General features: G+C 41.4%; 1 protein-coding gene across 2 annotated transcripts in view; it reads right to left on the bottom strand.

Moving 5' to 3' along the window:
• The window catches only part of LOC110290928 (bifunctional heparan sulfate N-deacetylase/N-sulfotransferase 3), a 158,192-nt gene that overhangs the window by 32,930 nt on the left and 97,263 nt on the right, over window positions 1-27,999 (bottom strand). For both annotated transcript variants that reach the window (XM_021157836.3, XM_029475610.2), the window contains exon 7: window positions 24-206. In XM_021157836.3, coding sequence (XP_021013495.1) covers window positions 24-206 — 183 coding nt within the window. The remainder of the gene's footprint in view (window positions 1-23; window positions 207-27,999) is intronic.

The following is a 27,999-nucleotide window of genomic DNA, read 5'->3' as shown; positions in this document are numbered from 1 at the left end:
ACCAATTATTGATCTGATTTTACCTGCCAGAGAGGGTCTTTCTGATCAGGAAAGAGCTCAAAATACTTGTGAGCCAGCTGAGCTGGAGGCAAGGTCTGAAGACGCAGGTTGGTCCAGGTCTGCACAAAATTGGCTAGATTCACAAATGTATATAATCCCAGCCGGTCGTTTCCATAGTTAGACAAGTGGGTCATGAAAATACTGATCTGAAAAAGGCAAATGAGCTTTGGCATCAACAGGTTATTTTAACACCAGAGGGCAGAATGATCATAGCAATATTAGACATTATTTTTTAAAAAATTAAATGGTCGACATAAGGATTTCCATCATGACCTGTTTTTAGACTTTGTATATATCCTAAAAGCTGTCATTATATTACTATGAAGTGAAGTATGTTATTGATGTTATTGACAAGGTTAAATGAGAGGGTTTTTTTTTTCCTGAAATGTTAACATGTTTCCTAACAAAAATGAGTTTAAAATAATTCTTCATCATTTAAGAAAGTTATTGTTACCTAGCTACCTGGGTACAATAAGCCAATCCTTACTAACACAGTCTAGGCACCCACACACAATGCTCTCATGAAATGCAAACTGTCAGCTAGTTGAAAAAGCAGGATTCCATGAGTTTGGAGTTTATAATTTCAATCTATTGAACTTCATTTATGTTGTTGTGTTTCCAGTTAAGGATATAAATAATTAATGAGATCATTTAACTGTCCTTTGGTTTATATTTCTTAGAACACGGTGTCATGTAGCACATTAAACCCTTTTCTGCATTCATGGGTCTATCTTTACTCCTTACAGGAAATATCTCCTTAGAAACTGTTCAGTGCTCAGCTGGATACAATTCACCCTTGCTATGGTTGAAGCTGATGTAGAACAAACCTGCTCATTGAAAAATCCCACAATAAATGTGGGAAATTTTTATAATAAAGTAAATGTGCTTGCTATAGCTTTTGATTAAATTGACCTGGGATATAGAATGGTCATTTAGAAAGCCAGAATGAATCCAAGTATTTTATTTTTTTTTTGTTGGTTAGCTGTGGGGCAAATGGAACAAATTCTTCTGTCTACAACAAAGCAAGTAATTCCACGTGGTAAGAGGAATTTCCCCGTGTCGAGTGTTGTGTGGTTACTTAATAGTCGCAACCAAAATTGCAACAGGTCGTTGTTTAAACAACTGAAAGAAACATCCAAGAAAATTCAAGAATCAAGTAACAGGAATATGAGAAAAAGTCGCATTGAGATCTGACATGATAGATAGAAAAGAAGTCTCTACAATATAGGGCGGGGCATCAATATTCTGTGCTTCTCAAGGCAGAGTCTCCAGACTTTCAAGTGTGAAGTTCCAGTCTCTCTCTCTTCCTTCCTTTTTTGTATTTTTAAAATTTACTTATTCACTTTACAGACCAATATCAACTCCCCCCTTTTCCCCAGTACCCTTTGCACATATCCTCTTCTCATTCCCCCCTCCCCTTCTCCTCTGAGAGGAGAAGCCCCCTCCCTCGGTATTACCCCTTCTCCCTGCACATCAAGTCACTGCAGGACTAGATGCATCTGCTCCCACTGAGATCAGAGAAGGCAGCCCAGTTAGGGAAACAGTATCCACAGGCAGGCAATAGAGTCAGGGACAGCCCCCACTCCAGTTGTTGGGAGAACCATATGAAGACCAAGCTGCACATCTGCTACATATGGGCGCTTGGGGAGAGGGGCAGAGTGACTAAGTCCAGCCCATGCTTACTCTTTGGTTGGCAGTTCAGCTTCTGGGAGCCTGCAAGGATCCATGTTAGTTGACTGTTGGTCTTACTGTGGAGTCCCTGTCCAATCTGGGTTCCTCAATCCTTCCCTTAGCTCCGCCACAAGACTTCCAGAGCTCCATCTAATGTTTGGCTATGGGACTCTGCATCTATTTCCATTGTTTGCTGGGTAGATCCTTTAAAAGCACCAGTTCTGAACACAATTATTCAGCAATGTTCTACCTCCTCTTCAGGAAAAGATCTTAGAACTTTCATGAACAAAATATGTGGAGGGTAAGTTTTAAATAGTAGCGCGTCGATGCAGCCATGGTTTACTAACAATTCACATCAGTTTTATGATTTTGACCCTGAAGACTGAAACCTTAAGAAATTACCTTTCTGGTTACTTCTCTTAAAATAGCATCAAGTCTGTGGCAACTCCTCTTTTTCTTGTTGAGTCAGGGTCCCACTACATAGCCCAGGCTAGTCCTAACCTCACAGTGTCTCAGGGTGTTAGTGTTAGAGTTATGCACCACTGGCTGGCTCTTACGATTCTGGTCACCCCCTTCTCTTCTGACATTTGGAACTTTTTGCCCTTACTCCCTGCTTTGTGTGTGCACACATGGGCTCATGTGTGCAAGTGGAGGTCAGAGACCAACCTTATGTATGGTTAATCAGATGCTGTCTGTCTCACCCTCCACCACCCCTTTGAGGCATGGTCTTTCATGTCACTGCACTTCTCCCAAGAGGGAGGCTAGTTATCCAGTGAGCCCTTAATACCCACAGTCTCTGTCTTCCCAGCACTGGGAGTATACGCACATAGCCCATGCTAGAGCCCTCTTGTATGTGATTCTAGTTATTGAACTCAGATCTGCTTGTAAGTGCATTAATTAAAGATATATATTAACCTAGTTAGTTGCTAGCTCTATCCTTTTCTTTCTTGCTATGAAAGAGTTAGTTACTACTTGTCGCACCTCCCTGAATCGCGTCTGCATGGAGTAGAAAGTGGGAAACAGAGGTGCTGTGGTACCACTCTCTGACTCTAATGCACCCTAGTTTGCTATTCAATCGCAGAAGCACAGTTTTCACTGTGATGAAACGGGTACCTACCGTTTGACTTGCACAACTACAGAAAACAAAATGGCACCAGTATTGATAAAGACAGGCTATCCAAAATGAGTTAGGAGCTAGTTAATGATGCTGCTTTTCTGAAACTGAAGGTCCTTTGAAAGAACTGAGGTAATATTTATAAATTACTGATTGTAGCCCCTGTCTTAGTTAGGTTTGGAAAATAAAGGCTTTACTTCATGTTATAACCCTCAGATTACGTTCCATCTGAGGGCAGTCAGTGCAGGAGCTCAAGGCAGGAATGAAGCAGCAGGCATAGAGGGGTGACGTTAATTTGTCTGCTCCCCTGGCCTGCTCAGTTTAGCTTTTTACACATCCCAGGACCACTTACCCAGGGGTGGCAGGCCCCATGGTGAGCTGGTTCCTCCCACATCAATTGTTCATAAAGAAAATGCCCCACAGGCTTGCCTACAGATGGTCTGATGTAAGCATTTTTCTCTATGGAGGTTCTTTTTTCCAGATAACATTATTTTATGACAAGTTGACAGAAACAAAACAAAACAAAACAAAACAAAACAAAACAAAACAAAACAAAACAAACAAAACAAAACAAAACAGCACCAACAAGGATATGCTATAAGAGAAAAACTTCCTAGCCTGTAAGCATAGCACACCTCTTAGATTTTCAACTCCATTTCTTGGGTGCCAAACTAACACAAAGTACAATGCAAATAAAGAGAAGAATATCACCTCTTGGCCCTTTTAGATTTTGGACTCCAGCCTGGAGTTTGTTTTGTGCTCTTATAGAAATAGAAGGCAAAAGGGAGTGCAATTCATCAGAATACAAAACACTTCCATTTCTTTTAAAAGTATTTTTCAATGAATCATAATGTCCTCTCAGAAATGGATGTCATGTGTATCTTTTTCCAAACAAGTATCCTCTCCATTTTTTTTATTGGTTTAGTTACAAAGCCATATGCAGCAAGCAATAGGATTGGTGAGAACAAACCTATAAAGAGAATACATTTGGTCAGAAGGCTATCTGTTGCTACTGGTTATCTTGCAGAGGTGGAGGATAAGTCCCAGTTGCTGAAGACACCACTCACTTCAGACACAGGACTTAGAGAATCCTAACTGGATCTGACCCGAAAGCCTCCTCCCTGAGGACTAGCTTTCATGGTACCAGTGCCATGTGAGCTTCCAAAGAATGAAGCAACCAATATCCAAACAAGCCATGGTGCCTCTAGATGTCAATGACTATCATCAACATGACACGGTAATTCTAAAAGTGCAGTAGTGGCACTCACGTCTTAGTGGTAACTAAGTGGTTGGGTTAAGGATTACCCAACAGGGAGGAAGTCATGTTCAGTCCTGGAAATGCAGGAGACTGCTCGGGGATAGTGATGAAGTGGAGCTTGGAGGAGAACCTACAACCACCACGTTACTAAAAGAGCACAGCTCCTAACTGCATTCTAAATATTTATCCTCATACTTCAGGTAAGTGTAGCTCTCACCCCCTTTCAAAGATATTTCTATTCCCCACAGATGGAGATTATTACAGAAAACCACAATTGATTAAAAAGTAGACAACAAGTGATCGAGTGGTGCCCATCCCTAACTGATCCATCCACAGCCCTCCCCCTTAAACCAAAGGCTCAGGGATTGCTGTAGAAGAGAGTGTGGCAAGGCTGTGGGAACTGTGTCTTCTAGAAATGTCAGAGAAGCTACACCATGAAGTCTCAAAAACATAGCTTTGTAAAACCTAAACAAGGATGACTCTAACAGACAGGCTTCCCACCTTGAGACAGAGATCTCCAGGCGAGAAAGGAACCCAGAGAGTGGGAGAAGAAGTCTTCCCCAGGGAAGAGTTCCCTCAACTGACTATCCAATACCAAATGGTCAGTCTTGAAATTATATATATGACAACCAAATTAAGAGTTGCTAAATTATTACAGAGTGGAAAAATATCTTGAAAACAACAGAAATCCAAATAAAATAAAATAAAATAAAATAAAATAAAATAAAATAAAATAAAATAGTTTCCTCAAGGATTTATTCTTGTTTCCTTTAACTTGACATCACACATTTTCTCCTCTCACCCTACTGTGTCATGTTCCTCTCCGGTTATTTTCTTCCTGGACACTTTCCTATTTCCTTTGCTGACAAACAATATCGTTATGTCTGTAACTTTGTCCTGCCTATCATGTAAGAAACTGTGGCTCTGAGATCTTTGAAGGTTTTCAACTCTCGGGGATTTTATCTAGAACAAACACCATGAGTAAGACCGACCTTACAGTTGTCATCACAGTCATAAAGAAACTCACAGCATAGCCTGTCGCATAGCAATTGCATAGCGAGTAATATCTATTTATAGGACTGTAGTCATCGATGCTCCTACGAGTTTGAAGAACCATCATTTCTTATTTATAACAGTGTTCTAGCAGCTCAGCAGCACAGATCTGACATCTCTTAACACTTCCTTTTCTGTACTCATCCTTGAATCTCTTCTACTAGACAAAATTCTATGGCCAGTGACTTCAACTTCTCTCGTGGCATTCACTCAGAGCTTCTTAAGTCATCTTTGTCACTGACCCACCAATCTGAGACTTGGAAGAAGTTCTCCCATTTATTTCCCTCTGACATTAAGAGATACTTCAGTATAGCTTCAGGGAAAACAAAATGGCAGCTACCATTAACATGTTATCGTATGGTCCCAATCTTCCTCTTCCTTGCCTTCTTCTTACAGTTATTTATCTAACTGGGGTTGAATTCTGTTCCTTAGTCTTGGAGCAAGCATTTTTCCTTGCCAACTCCCTTCCCTGGAGGCCTAAACTCTTCTTGTGTGTGTATATTCACAGGGACATGAGTGGTTACGTAGACTGAGGAGCATATGGTGACCAGAGGAGGGCACTGAGTTCTCTCCATCACTCTCCACCTCATTCTGCCATGGAGGAAGGATCTCTCTTTGGAATGAAAGCTTGCACTTTTTTGTCTATGCTGGCTGTCTGCAACCTTGAGTGATATCTCTCTCTCTCTCTCTCTCTCTCTCTCTCTCTCTCTCTCTCTCTCTCTCTCTCTCTCTCTCTCATGAGCCTCATAGTGCTGGGGCTCAATGCATCCTTGTACAGCTTGTTTCATGGGTGTGGGCGTTGTGAAATCAGGTCCTCATGGCTGTTCAGCAAGAGCTCCTGACCATGGAGCTGCTCTCCAGTCTCACCTGAATATTACTAGATATTCTTTTCTATTCATCACTGTGCCTTTACTCTTCCATTCCACTTAGCAGTGATTTCAAACTTGGATCCCTCTTGGGATCAGTTTTTACTCTATCTAACCATCCTAAAAGTTTTAGAAGGCCAGGCCAGCAAGCAGGAACTCAAATCTCAATGCTTCCCACTAACAAGTCTTTGGAACCCACCTCTGACTTTGAGACATTCAATCTTAATCCCTGATGGTAGCTTTGTTCCATTGGCTTCTCAGCTAGGCACATACATCAAGTGTCTGGGCTTGCAGTGTTCTTTACTCTTAATACCAGGTCTCCCAAACGTGGTGTGGTCTATTATAGTTGCAGTATATCTTAGTATGGTGTAGCCACACGGTCTCTAAACCATATAGTACTTTAGTACTTGAAGTACTAAACCTTTGTACTTCAAGAGTCCACTAAACTCTTCCTTTCGTCTCTCATTCCCATTTATCGTCTTTTGCTTTCCATCCCAGTGAATACATCCCTGCATTTGTGTATCTGACTTATTCCTCCTGATGTAACTTCTCATGTTTCCACTTCATTCACATCTTGCATCTCCACTGGATTTTGTGATCTCTTTTTAACAATGATTGCAGTATATTGCCTTGAATAATTATAGGTTCCTGTCGTGAAATATGAATTCCCCAAGACCAATCACTATATTCTAGCCTTCACTGAACAGTTAAAGACAAATTTAAAAACTGAATTATGCAATAGGCAGCTAGTGTTGGTTGAATAGAATTGAAGTCTACATCATTGAATGTAGTCTTTCATCTTTTAATAGTGTGGAAGGTTCTATGCAAGCTACCAGGAACAAAAAGTAAGCACAAGTCAGTGAGGATTTAACCTTTTCTCTTGCTTACTGGAGTTTCTCATCACTCTCTATTGGGGTTATGCAGGTAAAAGAGAAGAAAAGATATAGCCGGCAAATGAGAAGAGAATTTTGAGAATCTGGCACATCATCCATACTTTGTGTTATCCTAACTGTTTTATGTTGAAGCCATTTTCATTCTTTTCATTGATTCCAATGGCATCAAACAGATGCGACAACTTTGATTTCCAAGGTTTCCATTCACCGAGTTCGGTTTTAATATTTGCCCCACACCTTACTCCTCACTCATCATTTAATGACCTCAGAGGAAAACTCCATTGCAGAATGATTTCCAGAAAGGCCTTACCATTTTGAATTTGAAATCTGACAAACTTTAAAAGAGACCCATGAGGGCAAATCAATTGCTCTCAATTAGGACAGGTTTCAAAGGTACAGGGGTGAGGTTCATGTCATTTAAAGCAATTTAGCTTGGCGTGTTTTGTTGTCTTCACCATTACTGGCTTAGTTTTTCCGGCTCTGCATTCAGAACCGAAACTTCAGCCCCCTGGTTACAAGCTAATGACTGATGAGTGACGGGTTCCTCTGGATAACAGAAGTGAAGTCACCGGAATGCACTGCCCTTGCTTCAGCTTCAGAACAAACGTTAACATTTCGTGCAGTAGTTTTAATGCTTACACCATTGATTTTCAATTAAGGTTAGCATTGTGTCCATGGCTTGTGTTGTTCTGATGTCTCTCATTTTTCTGAAAGACTCTCCTTCAGCTATTTAGAGAAGAGACACAGCTGATCTTGCACCATTAGACTTTTAGTGACAGAATAATGAACACAGTTCCAGCTGATGATAGCTTTAGAAGCGATTAATTAGAAGTCCTTTCTTATGCAGCCAGATACACACCACAAATGTGTTACTCAGTTTTGCAATGAAAATGTCCCGCAGAAAACCTTTTTTCTTTTTCTTAGTTTTAAAGCACTGCCCCCACAGCATAATGAAAACATAGAAAGGAAATTGAATTAAGTGTTTGAGGCTGTGTCTAATTTAACTTCAGAGACTTGGTAGACAAAAAATTATTTTTTAAAAAATATGACTGCCTGGAAATCCGACTTTGGCTCAGATGTGAATGAATTGAATTTTAGCAATCACAAGGACTGAGCTCACGGCGGGAGGCTTCAGTTAACACAGTAGCTTATGGGACTGGATCCCACTTGCGAGGGGAAAACAACACATCAAACTTACTGATTTATTTGGTGAATTAAAAGAAAAAAACCAACAGTACTATATGTTCAAAAGACAGGGACTCCCTGCTAAAGTTTCTGCTTTGTTTATATACTATTATTTTTTAAATGAACACACAAATAACATATTTAATTATAAATGCTAAAGCTAAATTCCATTTTGAGTTTTGTGAGGAACCTCCACACGAGTTTTAGAGTGGATATCTTATATTCCCACTAGGCAGCCCTTTTGACAAGGGTGAGACTCACAATGCAGTTTTTACTAGCATATCTCTGATATCTATGGTTGTTCAACATTTTTTCATATATTGATTGATGACTAGTATTTCTACTTTTGAGAGTTCTCTGATTCATTGGCCTAATTATTGACTGGATACTTTTGGAATTGTTTTGTTGTTTAATTTATTGAGTTCTTTATTCTAGATATTAGATTTCCTATCAAATTCACGCTGGTGAAGGTTTCCTTCCATGTTAGGATCTTCCTTCACAGTGTTGCTTCCTCTGCTCTGTGCTTGCTTTGTTTCTGATTATTTAAAACAACACTTTCAATATTTATTTTTCTTCTTTTATGATACTCCTTTAATCTAGTGTTTCATGAAAAGTCATGGGAGTTCCAAGTTAGTACAGAATTTCCTTTCTTTATGTAGAGAGTAAGTACTCTAATGGCAACAAAGAGCAGCATGAAGGAAAAATACCTGCTAGACATTTATGAAACAACCCAAGATGTCCTACCTTTACAAGATGGGAATGGGTGATGGGTCGCTTCCACACTAGCTGCCTGTAACTGTTTCAATTGAAACACACTTTAAAAAAAATTATTCTTCATTCATATAGTACACCCTGACTATAGTTTCTCTTTCTTCCCCTTCCTCAAGCCTCTCCATGCCTCCCCTTTCCACAGATCCACTCTGCCCCTGCTTTTCTCAAAACAGAGCAGGTCTTCCAGAGATACCAAGCAAATATGGTATAACAAGCTACAATAAGGCCAGACACACATTTTCACCTGAAGGGTGGAAGAGGAAACACAGTAGGTGATAAAGGATCCCAAAGGCAGGCAGAAGAGTCGGAGACAGCCTGAATCCCACTGTTAGGAATCCCACAAGAGCACTGAGATCCACAACAGAAACATATTTGCAGAGGGTTTAGCTTAGATCCACACAGGCCGCTGCTTGATCTCTTTGAGTCCCAGTCCGGTGACTTTGGATGATGTTTAAATAAATGAAATTTGGCATGAAATAAATTGAGAGCAGTAGTTTTTTCCAGGGCCGACCAGGGCAAGACAATATCAGCTGTAAGAGTCAGGTCAGAATGAAGCCGTGTAAAAATGTAGAAGGAACAAAAGATGAAACAGCTAAAATTTTGTGAGTCAGAACAGCAATGTCCATTTGCTGCAGGTAAGACAAGCAATTGTTTCGCAGTACTGGGAAAATGTCATCATAGGTATGGTGGTTTGACTAAAAATGGCCCTTATAGGCTCATATATTTGAATGCTTAGTCGTCAGAAAGTGGCACTACTTGAGAAGGATTAGAAGGTGTGGCCTTGGAGGAAGTGTGTCACTGTGGGTGGACTCTCTCTTCCTGCTGCTGTTGGATCCATATGTAGAACTCTCAGCTCCCCCAGCATTAAGTCTGCCTGTGTGCCACCATGCTCCACACCATGATGCTAATGGCCTAATCGTCTAAAACAGTCAGCAAGTACCAATTCAATGTTTTCTTTTGTGAGAGTTGCCATGGTAATTGTGTCTCTTTACAGAATAGAACAGTGCTCAAGACAATAGTGGTCTCTAACTCAGGTAAGAGTTTAGTGTATAGAAAATTGTAGGCAGATGAGATAGCTATTTAAAAATAATTTGTAGTGAGAACTCTATGTTTGGCTCATAGCTTGTTGTTCTTTAAATTCTAAATCTCTCAGAAGAAGTTATTTTTAGAGAAGCCATTCTACAGGAATACTTTTCTATATTATATGTTTCCTAACAACAATTTCTTAGGAACTATATAAACCACCTTGTTCAGAGGAACCCGCAGTTATCACTGTTCACATGGTAAAATTGTCAGCCCCTCCACACGGGATGAACTGCTGAGGAGGGAGCCAAGGGACTTGATGATGTTATAAAATAGAAATTTATATTTCTCTTGATTAAAGTGCAAAATAGCCTGACTTACAGAAAAACTTCAAAAATGTTTTGCTTCGACATCATCCTCACTGCCACCACCATCACCACCACCACCACCACCACCATCACCACCACCATCACCACCACCACCATCACCACCACCACCACCACCACCACCATCATCACCACCACCACCACCACCACCATCACCACTACCACCACCATCATCACCACCACCACCACCACCATCACCACCACCACCACCATCACCACCACCACCACCATCATCACCACCACCACCACCACCATCACCACCACCACCACCACCACCACCACCACCACCATCATCAAGTGACCTTAAACACATGGAAATTCGGAAAGTACTGTACAGCTTGAAATAAATAGTTTCACTAAATACTCATGACTAGGGAAAGCCATCCAGTCAAAAGTAAGTTTGCCTTACTAATTGAGGTAGGAAGGAAATGGGGGAGGAAGAAAGGCGGAGTCCTCTGTACCTTTCAGCTATTTTCTAAATCTGACTTTGTGCTTGTTTTCTGTTTACTAAGATACAATATGCAGGACATCGTCAGGCATAGACCATCAGGTAAGGAGCACTTCGGTTGTAAAGCTGGAAGAGTACGCTTCTCTCTCTCTCTCTCTCTCTCTCTCTCTCTCTCTCTCTCTCTCTCTCTCTCTCTCTGTGTCTGTCTCTCTCTGTCTGTCTCTCTCTCTGTCTCTGTCTCTCTGTCTGTCTCTCTCTCTCTCTCACACACACACACATACACACAGACACACACAGAGACACACACACACAGACACACAGACACACACACGATGCTGTCATTTGCATTGTGTGAGAAGCGTGCCAACCTGCTGTCCCCTGAAGCATGCTTTATTGTGGCACAGAACTGGCCACTCTGTGGTTTCCCAGCAATTCCTCATGCAAATCTACATCACAATTTCTCTCTACTATCAACCTATGCCATTCATATGCTCTAGAAATTTTTTATGTCAGAGCAATTATATACTGGCATTCTCTCTTTAAGTCTGTAACCACAAGTGTAGAAGTGGAAGACGACTGTACATGTGACTCTATACACTCCCTTTTATTTTAACAGCTTTGGCATTTTCTCTCTTTCCACATACACACATCCTGATGCTTCAGTGCAGGTGTCTCCAAATCTGCTAGCATAGAGAACTATATGTATTAGCCACTGAGCCCATGTCTCTCTGTGTTAACATATGTGGCTGTATGATTACTCACTGAGCCCACTTATCTCCAATTCTAGCACCTAACCTACTGCTGTCCCTTAGTTAAGACTATTGCTATGATGAAGCATCATAACCACAAGTTATTTCCACATCACCATTCATCACCAAAGAAAGATAAGACAGGAGCTCAAACAGGACAGGATGCTCTCTTCCCCTCCCCTCCCCTTCCCTCCCCTCCCCTCCCCTCCCCTCCCCCTCCCCTCCCCTTCCCTCTCCTCCCCTCTCCTCTCCCTGCCATGCGCTCTGGTTGAGTCAGCTTGACAAGCCGAGAGGCTTGAAAGCTACTCTCGAGGCAAAAGAGTTTCAAAGAAGCTCTCCTCCTGGAGTCTGGTGTTCCCTCTAACCCATACATTAATTTTCCATTCCCGTGTTAGTCTAGTGTATGGATCCACATGCTCTCTTTCAGTATTTTCCCATTATAAGTGCCTTTTAAGATTGAATTCTGACATAGCTAAAGCCTTCCGCCTGTGTTCCAACAGTCCTAGAATGTCCTTGAGCAAGACCATGGGCTTGAAATTCAGTAAGAATGTTGCTAATCAGAATAGCCTCTGGTACTACACTATCACTTTGAATAAAAGCTTGGTCACAGCACTAAGGAAGAAGGAAGTTTCAGACCAAAGGAGAAACCAGAATAGATACTTAGAACTATAGCAAAGTTACACCCATACACACGTATTTACAATGGCCTAAGGGGAAGGTGGACTATACAATAGACTAAAATAGGAACTATGGCAAGGGCATGAAGCCCTTGACCCTGGCTTCTAAGATTAAGTGGACCTTAGGTGGAGCCGTTGCTGATCCCAGTTGTTAACAATGAATTCTATCCCAGGTGGTTCCTGTTAGACCTTCTGTGTTTGTATTCCTTTGTTTTGTGTAAGAATCCACTAATCTCTTTGTTCCTTGCTGGTGTGTCATCCAACTTCCTTATTGTCTTCTGCATAAAAAGTCTGATGCTCGATTTGACATTACTGGCATTCTACACAACCTCTCCTGTGTGCATCTGTCTGTCATTCCATCCGACGCTTTGCCCACCCGAGACTAGAGACCCGTTCCACGCAGTAAAAGGGGCTCAGAGGGTCTGTGGCACCTCCCCTCCTCTCCTTTTCTCTCCTCTCTTCTTTTCTCTGAGACAAGGTCTCTGTACAAAGTCTTCAATGTCCTGGAACTCATTATGTGAGGTAACCCAGTCCCAAAAGGCTAGACTTGAACTCACAGAGATCCTCCTGCCTCTGCCTCTGGAGTGCTAGGAATGAAGGAATACAATACCTTCTTGATGACATTCTCCCAGAGTGAATAAAACATAAAGATGCACACTTGTATTTTCTGTTTCTCTTTTCCTGGAGGCAAGGCTGTCCCTTGTTTAAAATGCGCATTTATAGTGAGTCTTTCTGGTCTCCAGAGGTCTCTGATTCATAATAGAATTGCTTGTTATAATGTGTCAAGTCCTTTTCCTACAAATGCCAAGCCGAGAAAATACTCTGTGCCTAACCTCAGAAACAGGAAGAGTCAGGGCACACACTGAGTGTTATCAGTGACATACAGATGGATACAGTTTTAGTTCTGTTAAGTGGGGCAAATAGCTTCAGTCTCCAGTTTGGGAGGAAAGAGTGAAAAAAGTGCATTTTTTAAAAAAAACTCTTGGAGAGTCATTTTAGTGCTTCTTGGATTAGATGTAGGGGTAGGTGTGTCTTTCAAAAGAAGTTTTCTAGAAATAGAAACATCAGGGCATAGCAACCTTTGAAACACTGAAGGTTGTAAATGAAGAGAACCCTGGTGACTTATGAATGGGAATCGTGAGGGTGTGATATTAATATGACTGGAGAAGTGGACATGAGTGAATCTGAAGAATAAACTCAGTTTACTAAATAAGGAAAATGTCGGAAGAGTCTGAGAAAGGGAGCCAAACCAGAATGATTCTGCAGTGCAAGGATTTTAGTTGGAAACATCACACAGACAGTTACTACAATAAATGGGCCAAGAGTCTGTGAGAAAAAGTCTTAGGGATGTCTGTGGTGCTAGAAAACAAGCAAGGAAGCGAAGGACAAACATCATATCGATGAGAGTTTGTAGTCAAGAGAGCAAGAGCTGCTGATGCTGAAACAGGGACTGTGAGCAGATGGCGCGAAGGCCTCGCAGACGCGGCTGCGAGCCATGGATGGCGTTCCACTTGTACGTTTGTTCATCTGATGGGAGCCACGAGACAGTGCTCAGAGTAAAAGGCCCTGCAAATCGGGGAATCACACTGGGGAAGTGGGCTGAGAGACCGACCATCTCGGGGATATTCTTAACAGAGGAATCTCCAATGGTGGAGAAGCATTTAAATATTCAAAGTTCTTAGTCATCAGGGAAATAGGAATCAAAGTAACTCTGAGATCCCGTCTTACACCTATCAGTAAGTCTAAGATCAAAAACTCAAGATCCTCGCACATTCTGGCAAGGATGGAGAGCACGGGAATACTCCTCCATTACTGGTGGGAGTGCACACTTGTACAACCACTTTGGAAATCAATTTGGCAGTTTCTCAGAAAACTGGGAGTAGTTATATCTCAGGATCCAGCTATACCCCTCCTGGGAATATACCCAAAAGATGCTCTAACATCCCACAACTTGCTCAACTACACTCATAGAAGATTTATTTATTTATTTATTTATTTATTTATTTATTTATTTATTTGGTTTTTCGAGACAGGGTTTCTTGAGACAGGGTTTCTCTGTATAGCCCTTGCTGTCCTGGAACTCACTTTGTAGACCAGGCTGGCCTCAAACTCAGAAATCCGCCTGCCTCTGCCTCCCCTGCCTCTGCCTCCCCAGTACTGGGATTAAAGGCATGCGTCACCATGCCCAGTTCAGCAGCTTTATTTTTAATAGCCAGAAATTGGAAACAATCTAGATGTCCCTCAACTAAAGAATGGATAAAGAAAATGTGGTACATCTACACAACAGAATACTATTCAGCTATGAAAAACGAAGACATCGTGAATATTGCTGGCAAATGGATGGATCTTGAGAATATCATCCTGAGTGAGGTAACCCAGGCCCAAAAGAATATGCATGGGATGTATTCACTTATAAGTGGATATTTGCCATAAAGTACAGGTTACCCATGCTATGCTATAGACCCAAAAAAGCTAAACAACAAGGAAGGCACATTTGAGGCTGCTTGAATCTCACTTAGAAGGGGGTTGAATAATCATAAGAGAAAGATGAAGGGAGGGAACTGGATGGTGAGGGGAATGGGTGGGGTTCAGGATCAGGTGTGAGGAAGGACAGGAGGTATGACCATATGAGGTCATGAGAATGAATGGAAATCTGCAACTGACAGGGGTGGGGAGGTATGGGACACCTCTAGGATGAGACAGAGACTTGGGATAAGGGAGTGTCCCAAGAATCAATGGAGGTGACCTTAGCTGTGACTCACAGCATTGGGGATATGAAACCTGAAGAGGCCACGTCCTGTAGCCAGGCAGGAACCCCAGTGGAGCGATAGGGACACCCACCTACCCACAAAACTTTCGACCCCAAGTTTATCATGTCTGCAAGAAATGCAGGGATGAGGAATGGAGCAGAGACCGAGGGAACAGCCATTCAATAACCAGATCAACTTGAGACCCATCCTATGGGCAAGCATTAATCCCTGATACTATTAATGAAACTCTGTTATGCTTTCAGACAGGAGTCTAGCAAGGCTGTCCTCTGAGAGGCTATAACCAGCAGCTGACTCAGACAGATGAGGAGACCCACAGCCAAACTGTGATTGTAGCTTGGGAACTCTTATGGAAGAATAGAAGGAAGAATTGCAGGCACCTAAGGGGGTAGGAACTCCATAGGAAGACCAAAAGAATTAACTAACCTGGACCCTTAAGGCTCTCAGAGACTGAACCACTAACCAAAGAGCATACATGGGCTGAACCTAGGCTTCCTGCACATATGTAGCAGATGTGTAGGTTGGTCATCTTGTGGGTCCAAAACAACTGGAGTGGGGGCTATTCCAAAAGCTGTTGCCTGTCTATGGGATATGGTCTTCTAGCTGGACTGTCTTCTCTGACCTCAGTGAGAGATGATGCATCCAGCCCCATAGAAATTTGATGTATCATGGTGGGGGGATACCCAGGAGAGCCCCCATCCTCTCAGAGGGGAAGGGGGGGAGGATGAGGGAAGGATTGTGGGAGTGGTGACCAGGAATTCAGGGATGTAAAGTCAATAAGTTAGAAAATAAGTGCTACTAACAGCCAGATGTGGTGGTGAAATACTTTAATCCCAGCATCTCGGGAGGCTGAGCACTGGTTCTCCATGAGTTTAAGGTTTGTCTACATATTGAGTTCCAGACTAGTCAGGGCTACATAGTAAGATCACATCTATTACTCACTCACTCACTCACTCACTCACTCACTCACTCACTCACTCACTCACTCAAACAACCTACTTCACAAAGTGGTACTGCCAGTTCAGTGAAGGGCATTTGTATCTGAGTGCTGGACTCTGGGGAAATTCAGTGAGAGATGAAGCACTTGAGGGAAATGGACACATTTCGTGAATGCTCTTGAGTCGTCCCTAGTTGGGGATGATGGTGGGAGCAATTAACCACAGGTTTGACTTGGAAACATCAAGGCTCCCAGACCACACTGGGCAGCGCTGCTGAGGTCTCCGTGCCACAGTAGCTCAGCAGCAAGCCAGTCATGTGGAACTGTGCGTAACCGCCTCAAATGTTAAACCAAACAGCCCATCATTTTCTATAGAGTTCACCAGCTCTGCTTTCTCTTGTCCATATGAGTAGGGATCATTTTGCGAAATGACAGAGCAGAGTCTCCTGTGCCGACAGATGCTTTTCATATTTATAAAGCGGGGGGCTGCTTCTTTTTCTTTCTTTCTCTCTCTCTCTCTCTTTTTTTTTTTTCGTTTGAATGTTCTGGGAAACTGGAAACTGATATGATTTTTCATATCAAGTTTAGTTTAACATATGGCAAAGCACTCATTCTGGCTGTCTCCAAACTTTGCCGTTAACAGTTTCCAGCCTCCACAGGAAACGAAGCCGTGCTTCTGACGCATTCCTGGTACATGGGAGGACCCCAGAAAACAGCCTAAAGTTAAACCAGAGAAATCACGTTTATACAACAAGCAGCCTTCGATTTAAAACACAGTGGCACAGGAGGCTTCTGCCAACGGTTTAATTCAATTTTTTAAGTTGTACTAGCAAAATATCCCACGGCATCCTGGTAACGGAGATGCTATTAAGTCTCTTCTTCAGCTTTTAGGTAGTTAGGTAAGCCAAAGACCACATCTGAGATCAACTTTTTTCAGTGGCATCGATTTAGAAGTCAGCTTATAAATCTTGTGCTGGATATTTACGATTTATAAAACTAAATCGAAAGAAATACTATATCCATTGAGAGCCAGAAGGAGGCAGTTAGAGACGTGCTCTTTACTTGAAATATTTGTAAGTTACCTTCCTCTCATGGTAGAGTACAGGACACTGATTACCAATCTACCAACCTAGCATTGCCCCACTGTCTTAGTTTGGAGCTTATTGCTGTGAAGAGACACCGTGTCCAAGGCAACTGTTATAAAGGAAAACATTTAATTGAGTCTGGCTTATAGGTTCAGAGGTCCAGTCTGTTACCATGATGGCGGGATGCATGGCAGCTTGAAGCAGACGTGGTGCTTGAGTTTTACATCTTGAACTACAGGCAGCAATGAGGAGACCAGATTCCACACTGGGCAAACTTGAGCATAGGAGACCTCAAAACCCACCTCCACAGTGACACACCTCCCCCTTATAGGACCAAGGGCACCCCTCCTAATTGTACCCTCCCCCAATGGGTCAAACATTTAAATACATGAGTCTATGGGGGCCAAACCTATTCAAACCACCATGCCGGGGCTGTGTGTTTGGCATGAAAGACATGCCAGAGCTGCCATATAACTCTGCTTTCGCAGTTCCTTGGGTTCTTTTGATGTACTTTTCTTTTGTCAGCTTTCATTTCCCATGATTGTTTCATTCTTTCACTCATGTCCAAATTCTTTTCTGAAATGTATCCCTTACAAAGAGTAGCCAGGCTGGGACATGTGTGTGAATTCTGTTTAAAAAAGAGTTGAAGGTCACAAGTGTGGACCACGGTTGTTCTGTCATCAGAGCTCAGTGACAGGAGTAATGGAGTAATGCAGATTTTTTTTTCCTATTTGTTTCCCTATCATGAAGTATAGACAATCTTTTGAAACTTCAGTTTTAAGCTTCCACATTTGTAAACCATCTCACAAGGTCAGATAAGGCCAATATATATATATATATATATATATATATATATATATATATATATATATATATATATTACCTGATTCCTCTTTCAAGGTCTGATCCTTGATGACCTCTCTGTTCAGGGCTGCAGTCCGCTCAGCCTTTCGAGGGAGGAAGTAGGCTACAGACAGGTAAGCCATCATTACTAGTGTTTACCTCTTCTCCCGCAAACTTTGAGACGATGTTAGTGCTTTAAAGTTTGAAGAAAAGGATCTTTTAAACTCTCAGAAAGTGCTGCAATTATTTCAACTAAAAATATCTGTGTCTTTGTAGTAATTCATAATTTGAGAGTTAAGATATTTCATAGCATGTTATTACCAAATAGCATCCATAATCATGTTTTTAAATAGGCACTAATTTAAAAGCTTTTTCTTTCAGTTGGACATTGACCTTGTTTCTATTTCTCTTTCATCACAACTTTTTTTTTTTTTTTTGGTACTCCCAGCATGGCAGAACACTAAGAGAGAAACCTCAAGGTAATGATGATAGGCTGTTTAGCTAGGCCTCTCCATACTTGTGTTTTACTTCATGTGAACATCTGGACCCTTTTCTGAGGCTAAAGAGTCTTATCTGGAGTGTGTCCCCACCACTGATGCAGTGAGTGTTATGATGTCCTGGTAATACTTTTGAAACCTTGATTTCTAGCTCCTAGTATTGCTGATGCCAAGAAGTACTTACTGACAGGAGTCTGATAAAGCGACCCCCTGTGAGACTCTGCCAAAGCCTGACCAATACAGAGGTGGATGCTTACAGCCAACCATTGCACTGAGCACTGGGACCCCAAATGAGGAGTTAGGGGAAGTACTGAAGGAGTTGAAGGGGATTGCAACCCCATAGGAAGAACAACAATATCAACCAACCAGACCCCCACAAAGCTCCCAGGGATTAAACCACCAACCAAAGAGTACACAGGGGATACCCATGGCTCCAGTTGGATATGTAGCAGAGGATTGCCTTATCTGGCATCACTGGGAGGGGAGCCCCTTGGTCCTGTGGAGGATTGATGACCCAGGATAGGGGAACACTAGGCCACTGAGGCAGGAGCGGGTAGGTGGGTGGGAGAGCACCCTCATAGAGGCAGGGGGGAGAGAGGAGAGCATGGAGGTTTGAGGAAGGGAAACTGGGAAGGTCTGCACTGTTCGTGAGCTACAGAACTGGCCTATGCCCTCCAGCAGCAGGTTATGCCAACATCAGAACAGCCATGGTCCACACTTGTGACCTTCATTTCTTTTTAACAGGATTCACACACATGTCCTAGCTTGGCTACTCATTATAAGGGATATATTTCAGAAAAAGCACATGGACATGAAAGAACACAAGAGCGGTGGGAGACAAAAGCTGAATACAGGAAACACAAGGGTCACACACGGGCTTACAAAGACAAGGCCTGATAAACTAATCTTGAAAAGCACAAGGCCTAAACCCAGTCACCCAATATCCCCTGTCTGACTGGATTAGAGTCTCTGCAGAGCACTGTCACATGATCTCTAGAGAGATGCAGAGTTCTACAGAGAACCAAGACTGAATGAAAGGAGCAAATACCACAGCAAGTTCTAGCTGTGCCAGCCACTGGCTTTCAGTGCTTGTCACTGTGACTGAAACCAGGGGAAGCTTGTCAAGAAATACTCAGTTCACACCTTCCTTAGGAAGCATACACCTTCCATAACCAGTGCACACCTTCCTTAGCCCAGTGCACACCTTCTTCAGCCAGTGCACACCTTCCTAAGCACAGTGCATACCTTTATTGTCAGTTCACACCTTCCTCAGTCCAGTGCACACCTTCTTTAGTCAGTGCACACCTTCCTCAGCCAGTGCACACCTTCCTTAGCCCAGTGCACACCTTCCTCAGCCAGTGCAAACCTTCCTCAGCCCAGTGCACACCTTCCTTAGCCCAGTGCACACCATCCTCAGCCAGTACACACCTTCCTTAGCCCAGTGCACACCTTCCTCAGCCAGTTCACACCTTCCTTCTCTCACTGCATGCTTTCCTTAGGCCACTGCATGCCTTCTTTCACCCACTGCTTGCCTTCCTTAGCCTAGTTGTATAGAGAAAAAGGGTGTTCATACTATAATGACTTCTGTTTAAAAGCCAAGGTCTGAGGGATATTTTGTCATCCAGAGTTAAGAACTGGAAAATAAATGGCCACATGTGTTTTGGATTCAAAAGATTTAAAATTATATTAGGTTACACTATCTTATAGTTTCTTTTTAACTCTAAATCTCCTTTAAATGTTTGATTTTTAAAAATTTATGTGTGTGTACTGTTGCCTGCGCCAGCCAGAAGATAGTGGTATATCTCCTGGAGTTGGAGTTCAGGTGGTTATGAGCTGCCTAATGTGGTTGCTGAGAACACAACACGGGGACTCTGAAGGAGCAGTAAGCTTTCCAAGTGACTGACCCATTGCTCTAGCCCCCTATAATATGCTTTTAAAATACCACAGTTTATATTTTGTTACAACTTGAGGATATTTGCTTTGTAGGGTTATATCAAAGTTTAGATTTATTAAATTTGATTCCTTATGAGTAGATTAATATTAAAAACATGCTACCAAGAGTAAAAGTATCTTTAGCTATTTCTTCCTTAAAAATGAGGTCACAACAAATCATGTGGGCACTGGACCCTTTCTCCCTGTCACCTGCTTGCCTGTTTCCCTGCTCACCACCCTGCCTGGCACCCACCCGCACCCGTAGGGTCTGACCAGAACTGCCACCGAGACGAGACCTCTTTAACAGTCCATTTGCAAGCCAAAATATAGTGTCTCCAAGATTTCGCACCAATCACCATTCAAGTGACCCACATTCTGAAAGGATGAGATAAGACCAAACATGGGGAGATCAGAAATCCACCAAGAACTACCACTGAGAACCTAACCTCCATATATCTAGGTCCAACCACAAAACACAAACATCAATAGTGAAGACATATATCTCTTCCCCAACTCAGCATGCTTAGTGTAGTGATTTTTGAGAAAAACACCTTAAATAATGCATAGGAAAATGACTTCCAAATAGCAATTATAAGTCTGTTCACTGATCTCAAGCAGGACAGAACAAATGCCTGATTGAGGAACACAAAAACAGAGAGTGGAATGAAACAATGACAACAATTCAAGAGAAGGAAATGGAATTTAATAAAGAGATAGACTCTCTGAAGAAAAGCCAAAATAAAATAAAACTCGAAAAACTCAGGACATCAAACAAAGAGAATGTCATATAGAAGTGAGAATGTCAGACCTCAAAAACAAAATAGAGGAAGAGAATCACTCAGTCAAAGAAAATATTCAATATAAAAACTCTCAAGAAGAGAACATACAGAAAATCTGAAACACTAAAAAATTACCAAACTTGCAAATAGTAGGAATATAAAGAGAAGAAACCCAGGTCAGAGGGCATAGAAAATATTTTCAAGAAAATGATAGAAGAACTTTCCCAAATCTAAAGACAGAGATGACTACTAAGTTGCAAGAGGTATTTAGAACACTAGGTAACCAGGACCAGAAAAGAAAGTCTACAACACACAATATCTACAACACATAATATCTACAACACATAATATCTACAACACATAATAACCAAACATAAAATGCACAGAGTAAAGGAAGGGCTATTGAGAGCAGTAAGAGAGAAAAACACAGTAAGAAATAAAAACAAAACAAAACAAAACAAAACAAAACAGGCCTATCAGACTCAATACCTGTTTGGTTTTGGTTTTGTTTTGTTTTGTTTTTTTTGTTTTTTTGAGTGGGGATTTTAAAAGGCTGAAGGGTCTGGACAGATGTTCTACAAGTTCTAAGTGACCACAGCTGGCAGCCCAAACTTCCAAACCCAACAATTGTAATTGAAGGAGAAAGAAAACCTTTCCATGGTAAAAACAGATTTAAGGAATTTATTTTCCATAAACCCTGCTCTACAGAAGAATATTAGAAGAAATACTTTGCCTGAAAAGAATATGAAAACATACCACAAGCAATATATAATTCAAGAATAGCTAACCACCAAGAAAGAAACACGACTCCAGCAAAATAACGGGAATAAACACTACTCAATAACAACTCTCAGTTTTAACAGTTTCAGTTCCCCGACAAAAAGGGCAGAGACTCACAGGCTGGATTAGAGAACACCATACATCCTTTGCCTCCTCAAACCACAGCTTACCACCAAAGAAAGCACTGCTATGGGATGGAAGAAGATGCTGCTGACAAACGAGACAAAGAGAAGGTACAGAAACTCTGGTGTCTGATAACACAGTTTTAAAAAGTCGTTCACTTATTTTCATTTTATGTACATTGATGTTTTGCTTGCATGTGTGAGAGGGTTGGATATACTCGAACAGGGGCTAACAGTTGTGAGTTGCTATGTGGTCAACTGAACCTGGGTCCTTTAGAAGAGCAGCCAGTGCTCTTAACCGCTGAGCCAACTCTACAACCCTTAAAATAGTTTTCCAACCAAAACTAATCAGAAGAGATAGGGAAGAACATTTTAGACTCACCAAAGAAAAAATTCACAGAGAGGATATTGTAATTGTATATATTGCTGTACCAAATGCAAGGACACCCAACTCTGTTAGACAAATATTGTTAGGTACAAAAATCATAGAACTGATCCCAACGCAGTGACAGTGAGAAGCTTTACCAGTCATATATCTGACAGGGGATTAATTCCTAGAATATACAGAGAACTGAAAAAAACAGAAGAAACAACCCAATTAAAAACCGGACCATAGATCCAAACTGTTCTCAAAAGATGAAATATAAATGGCTTTCATTTTTTTTTCAAAAACCAATTTTTATTAGATATTTTCTTCATTTACATTTCAAATGCTATCCTGAAAGTCCCCTATACCCTCCCCCTGTCCTGCTCTCCAACCCACCCACTCCTGCTTCCTGGCCCTGGCATTCTCCTGTTCTGGGGCATAAAATCTTCGAAAGTCCAAGGGCCTCTCCTCCCATTGATGCCTGACTAGGCCATCTTCTGCTACATATGTAGCTAGAGACATGAGCTCAGGGGGTACTGGTTAGTTCATATTGTTGTTCCACCTATAGGGTTGCAGACCCCTTCAGCTCTTGGGTACTTTCTCTAGCTCCTCCATTGGGGGCCCTGTGATCCATCCAATAGATGACAGTGAGCATCCACTTCTGTATTTGCCAGGCACTGGCATAGCCTCACAAGCTTTGATTTTTAAAGTTTCTTTATTGCTGTTTTTAGACAAGGTCCCCCTATTAGCTTCAGGTGTTTGGGAACTCACTACATAGACCAGGCTGATCTTGAATTCAGACTGGGATAAAATAACATCTCAAAATAGTTTTAACGTGTATTTTCTTGATAGTTACATTCCTCAAACAATTAAAACAAAAATCTAACTGGGTGTGGTGACTTAAATCTTGAATCCCAGCACTTGGGTGGCAGAATGCCCAAGATCAAAGATCAAAGAAACAAAGGACACCGGATGTGTAGAAAGGGAACACTTATTCCTTGCTGGAGGAAGTGTGAATTGGCACAGCCACCATGGAAATCTTTGTGGATCCAGAGGTTCCTCAAAGAAACATCCAGCTGTACTGCTCTTGGGCACACACACACACACACACACACACACACACACACACACACACACACACACTGTACTGCTTGCTCTTGGACATCTCTATCTCTATCTATCTATCTATCTATCTATCTATCTATCTATCTATCTATCTATCTATCTATCCCTCCAAAGGAGTTTATTATTGTTGTCCATGTCTGTCAGTAAACCTAAAGTGAGTGTCCTGTAAACAATAGTGACATTTTGCATTTTGTCTCTAGTTACTCTATGTCTTTTGATTGAGAATTTTATCATTTGCATTTAACAATTGCTTACTGCCAATAAGAACCACTGCCACCATTATTACATTTTTTAACCTGTCTTTGTAGCTAATTTGACCCTTTGTCTTTCTTCACTGGTTTCCTTTGGATTTCTAATTTTTATTGTGATGTACTTTGATTTATTCTCATTTTCTATTTTTGTACCTTATGCAAGTGTTTCTCTTGATGCCCAAAGCATAAAGACCTAATTATCAGCAAGCATAAGCTGACATTTTCATCTCATAATAATTTTACCTTCAACTTCAGTAAAACAGACTCTTTGCCCATTCTTTCCACTATTGCTATCAAAGAACTCCATTGCCCCTCCCACTTGTGCCCCTAAAAGTCTCTATGGAGAAATATGCTGGTGGCCTTTGGAAGGCTCTCTTTAATATGGGCGATTGGTTTTCTTCTGCAACATTCAAAACCCTTCATCATTTCTGTCGTTTTGAGTCAAATGCATGCTGCTATGAAAGTCTTCAGTTCTTTCTGAGTTCATAGTCTTCTTGTGTCTCAGTGTCCGTTCTCGTCTCATATTGCGAGGTCTCTACTCGCTTTTTCTTCTAGTAAGTTTTCCTTCCTCCTCCTTTCCATTATTCATTAGCTACTTCATTGATGTCGTGCCCCAAGGCAGTCTTTACTTATTCATCACTTTTCTTTTTTTCCAACTGGCTACAGTACTCCACCTTGGTTATGGTATTGTTTTCTGAGGTTTCAATTATTTGAAGCAGTAGTGCTCTGCAAAAATTAACTGGATAATTTCAAAAGTAAACATAAGCTTTAAACTATAGCCTAAGTACTGGCTACACTTAAAGGATGGCTTCTCCTGGTCCATCCTGTTTGCATGTTTTCATTGGGGCAACCATCTGTGTTATTATCCATTCATCTGTCACATGAATAGCTGGTAGTCTATCACAGCCTTCCTTGTATTTTAAGAGCTGTGTACAGAACCCTTTATTTTACCTAATAATGGACTCAAAGCACCAGGTAAGGATGCCTGCAATCTTGTTATGGAAGAGGTCATAAGACACTTCCTTTAAGGGAAAAGAGAAGGACAAAAATCATGTGTTGAAATTTATTAAGACACAAAAGTTCCAATTTTATATCTATGAGATTCTGAGGGAGAAAAAAAGAAGTTCCTGCTAGTTTTTTAAGGCATTTTTTATTAGATATTTTCTTCATTGACATTTCAAGTGCTAGCCCCAAAGCCCCCTATACCCTCCCCCCACCGTCCTGCTCCCCAACCCACCCACTCCCGCTAACTGGCCTTGGCATTCCCCTGTACTGGGGCATCTGATCTTCACAATACCAAGGGCCTCTCCTCCCACTGATGGGCGACTAGGCCATCCTCTGCTACATATGCAGCTAGAGACACAGCTTGGGGGGGGGGGTACTGGTCAGTTAGTTCATGCTATTTTTGATGTTGTACTTTAAATTAAAAAACATTTACAAATTCTGTGCAGAATTAATTATTAATAAAGAAGGCAAAGGCATTGGGTGTGTGTATTTTGAATAGGAAATGCATGGTGTTTACAAGTAACGTGCACAGTCATGGGTTTCAGGCCTACAAAGGAGTTTTGGGGTGTGTGTCTATGGATAAGGGGTACTTTTCAAATAGCATAAGCAACAGCTACCTAGCTCTTCTCTCTGCTTGATCCTGTTGGCTATTAAAATCCTGTCCTGAGTTATGCAGCTTAGCTTTTGCTTTCTTTTGCTCCAATCTTTTTATTTGATTCTTTTATAAATACTTGCCAACCTTTTGAAACTTTGATACTGTATAAAGTTTTTTACCCTTGAGGGCTGGACATCTCTGTGATGGTTATTAGATATTTTCTGCAGCTAATTCTTCTGCACACATTTTTAGGGTGAGTTCTGGAAATGTACTCTGATCTTTTCATTTGGCCTTGCTCTGTTGTTTCTTCAAGCACATGCTTGCTGTGTGTTAAGATGAACTTTTTGTTGTTGTTGTTTTGGGTTTGGTAAAAACAGCTCCCTGTATCTTGAACATCAGTTGGGCTAGATATTTGTAAGACCCCATAAATCCACAAATGTATGTACATCTCTCTCTCCCTCCTCTTTTAGTTTGCTTTGTTTTAAGTGTATGCATTTGTGAAGGCGCATGTTTATGGAGGCCAGAGATTTGTAACTGGTGTCTTTCTCAATCACTCTCCACTTTGCCTGTTTACACACAGGTTTCTGCTGGTCCAGCATTTCCTGCCCCTTAAGTAGAGCCAGCAGGACATGGGTCTCCTTGAGTTCTGATGGTTGCTGTAGGTGTAAAACTTGTTTGCACAATAATGTACATACTTTACTTATGTTCCTCCATTGGGGAAATGTTCTTCCCTTTGGGAAAATATTCCATGACTATAAGAAGCAAGATGGTGCAAAGCAAGAATGTGTCTGGTTATCCTCAGTAATATGGTGAAGCTGTGACCTTCGGGTAGCCCTTAAGGCTGTGGGAAAGAACTCTCAAAACCTGAGTTCAACACAAGTTCAAAAATACATAAGTCAGTAGAAGCAGTGTTCTTTACATGATTTCTCAGCTATGCAGAATATAAGGACTCCGTATGAATTGTATGAGGGACTTTACAAACCTGAATGAACAGAGGCAGCTGTACTAATGAGTCAGCTTAGTCAAAATGATATAAAGGAAGAAACACGGTCAATAGAAGAAAAAACCTGGATCATGAAAACAAAAACAAAAACAAAAACAAACAAACAAACAAAAAAAACAAGGCCCAGATAGATGGTTATATAGTATTAGTGGTAAGATGGTGGCCTCCTCCATAGAAGCCATCAACAACTAAATTTGATCCAGATATTTTACTCCCTAAAGGAGGTAGTTATATGTGCAATCCAAATAGAGGCTGGGGACGGACAAAAACTCTGGTACCTGGATGTCATTGACTTCTGGTGTGTCTGGTTACCAATGTCTGGGAATCTTTGTTTCTAATTATTTCCTTACATTAGATTCCCGTACCCCAAGTCTCCTTTCACTTCCTTTCCATCGTTTCCCGCAGCGCTGCTTGGGTCATTCATTTTCCCCGACAGCACATAAAAGCTTGTAATTCCAGGAAAAGGATACAACACAAAATTATTGTAAAAGTTGAAAATTTCTGTTCAGCTTCTAATCCTTTAATTTTACTAAGTCAAACAGCCTGAATACCGTACTGAGAGTCACTTGAACTGTTTTTTTTTTTTATCACGTATGGAGAGAACGTGTCATTCTGAGCAGGTGGATCTCACTGCCTTCCTGTCACAGTTCTCATTTATTATTTTCAGCAAGGAAAATATTGCATATTTCAAAATCAAAGCTGTGTGCCTAAAACACTCCCCTGTCGACCCCACCTCCCCGTCGACCCCGCCTCCCCTGTCGACCCCGCCTCCCCGTCGACCCCGCCCCCCAGCGCCTGTAGGTGGCACAGCAGCTTTTCTTTGATGCACCTTCCTTATTTCCTTTCATCCAACCTGATAAGCATTTATGGAATTTGTATGCACGTTAAAAAATACATCGAGGGTACACCGAGAACTCTTTTTATCTCTCCTTCCTATTTCTCTTCCTGTGTGTCTGTGTGTCGGTGTCTGTGCAGAATTGAAGATAACCTGTGTGTCTGTGTGTCGGTGTCTGTGCAGAATTGAAGATAATCTTTATTTATTTTAAGTGCAGAGTACTGTTTGTGTAACTGTAACAAAGATGACTTAACTAGTCGCTAGCAGAGACATTCAAGTTGTTTCCATAACTTTGATCATTATTATATGTCCCAGTTATGTGCAAAGTAGACCCTATAGTATCTTTCTGTAAAGTAGGACCTCCAAAAGAAAACTGCTCCATCAAAGGCTTTGTGTATAGTGTTTGCTATGTCTGTTATCATGTGCCATAGCCACTGCGGTGCACGCAGGCCAGCTCGCTAAGTCTTGCTAACAGAACTGTTTGCTATCACTCTTTTAATCTATAGAGAACAGAAATAGTATTTCAAAATAATTTAATTTTATGTTTTATTTTTTGAGTGGAATTTAGCATCTTTTCATAAATTTAAAGGTTTCCCCAAAGATATCCTTAGATGTTTTGTTGGGAGAGAATGGAAAAAATCAATTATTCATACCTTCTTGAGTTCATTCAAATTCTATGGCTCTGTCCCTAAGATATCTTTTAACTTAAAACAGTATGTTTCCTGGCAGTAGAAGATAATGAATTATCATTCACTAGGAGCCTAACATGTGCCAGAAGTTTTATGAAGTTTTTCTGAATATAAGACAGAATGAAGCATTATCTTTTAAATCAAGATGCTCACAAACTCTGAGGAGATAAAGAAAATCAGCCACAGCATGGTGGGAAAACTGTGTTTATGCCATGCTGTCATAAGATCCTAG

This window comes from Mus caroli, unplaced genomic scaffold, assembly GCF_978045245.1.
Source record: "Mus caroli unplaced genomic scaffold, Mus_caroli_1 scaffold_3, whole genome shotgun sequence".
Taxonomy (NCBI): Eukaryota; Metazoa; Chordata; class Mammalia; order Rodentia; family Muridae; genus Mus; species Mus caroli.
The sequence above is the reverse complement of the archived record's forward strand: the minus strand, read 5'-3'. Positions and strand labels throughout refer to the sequence as shown.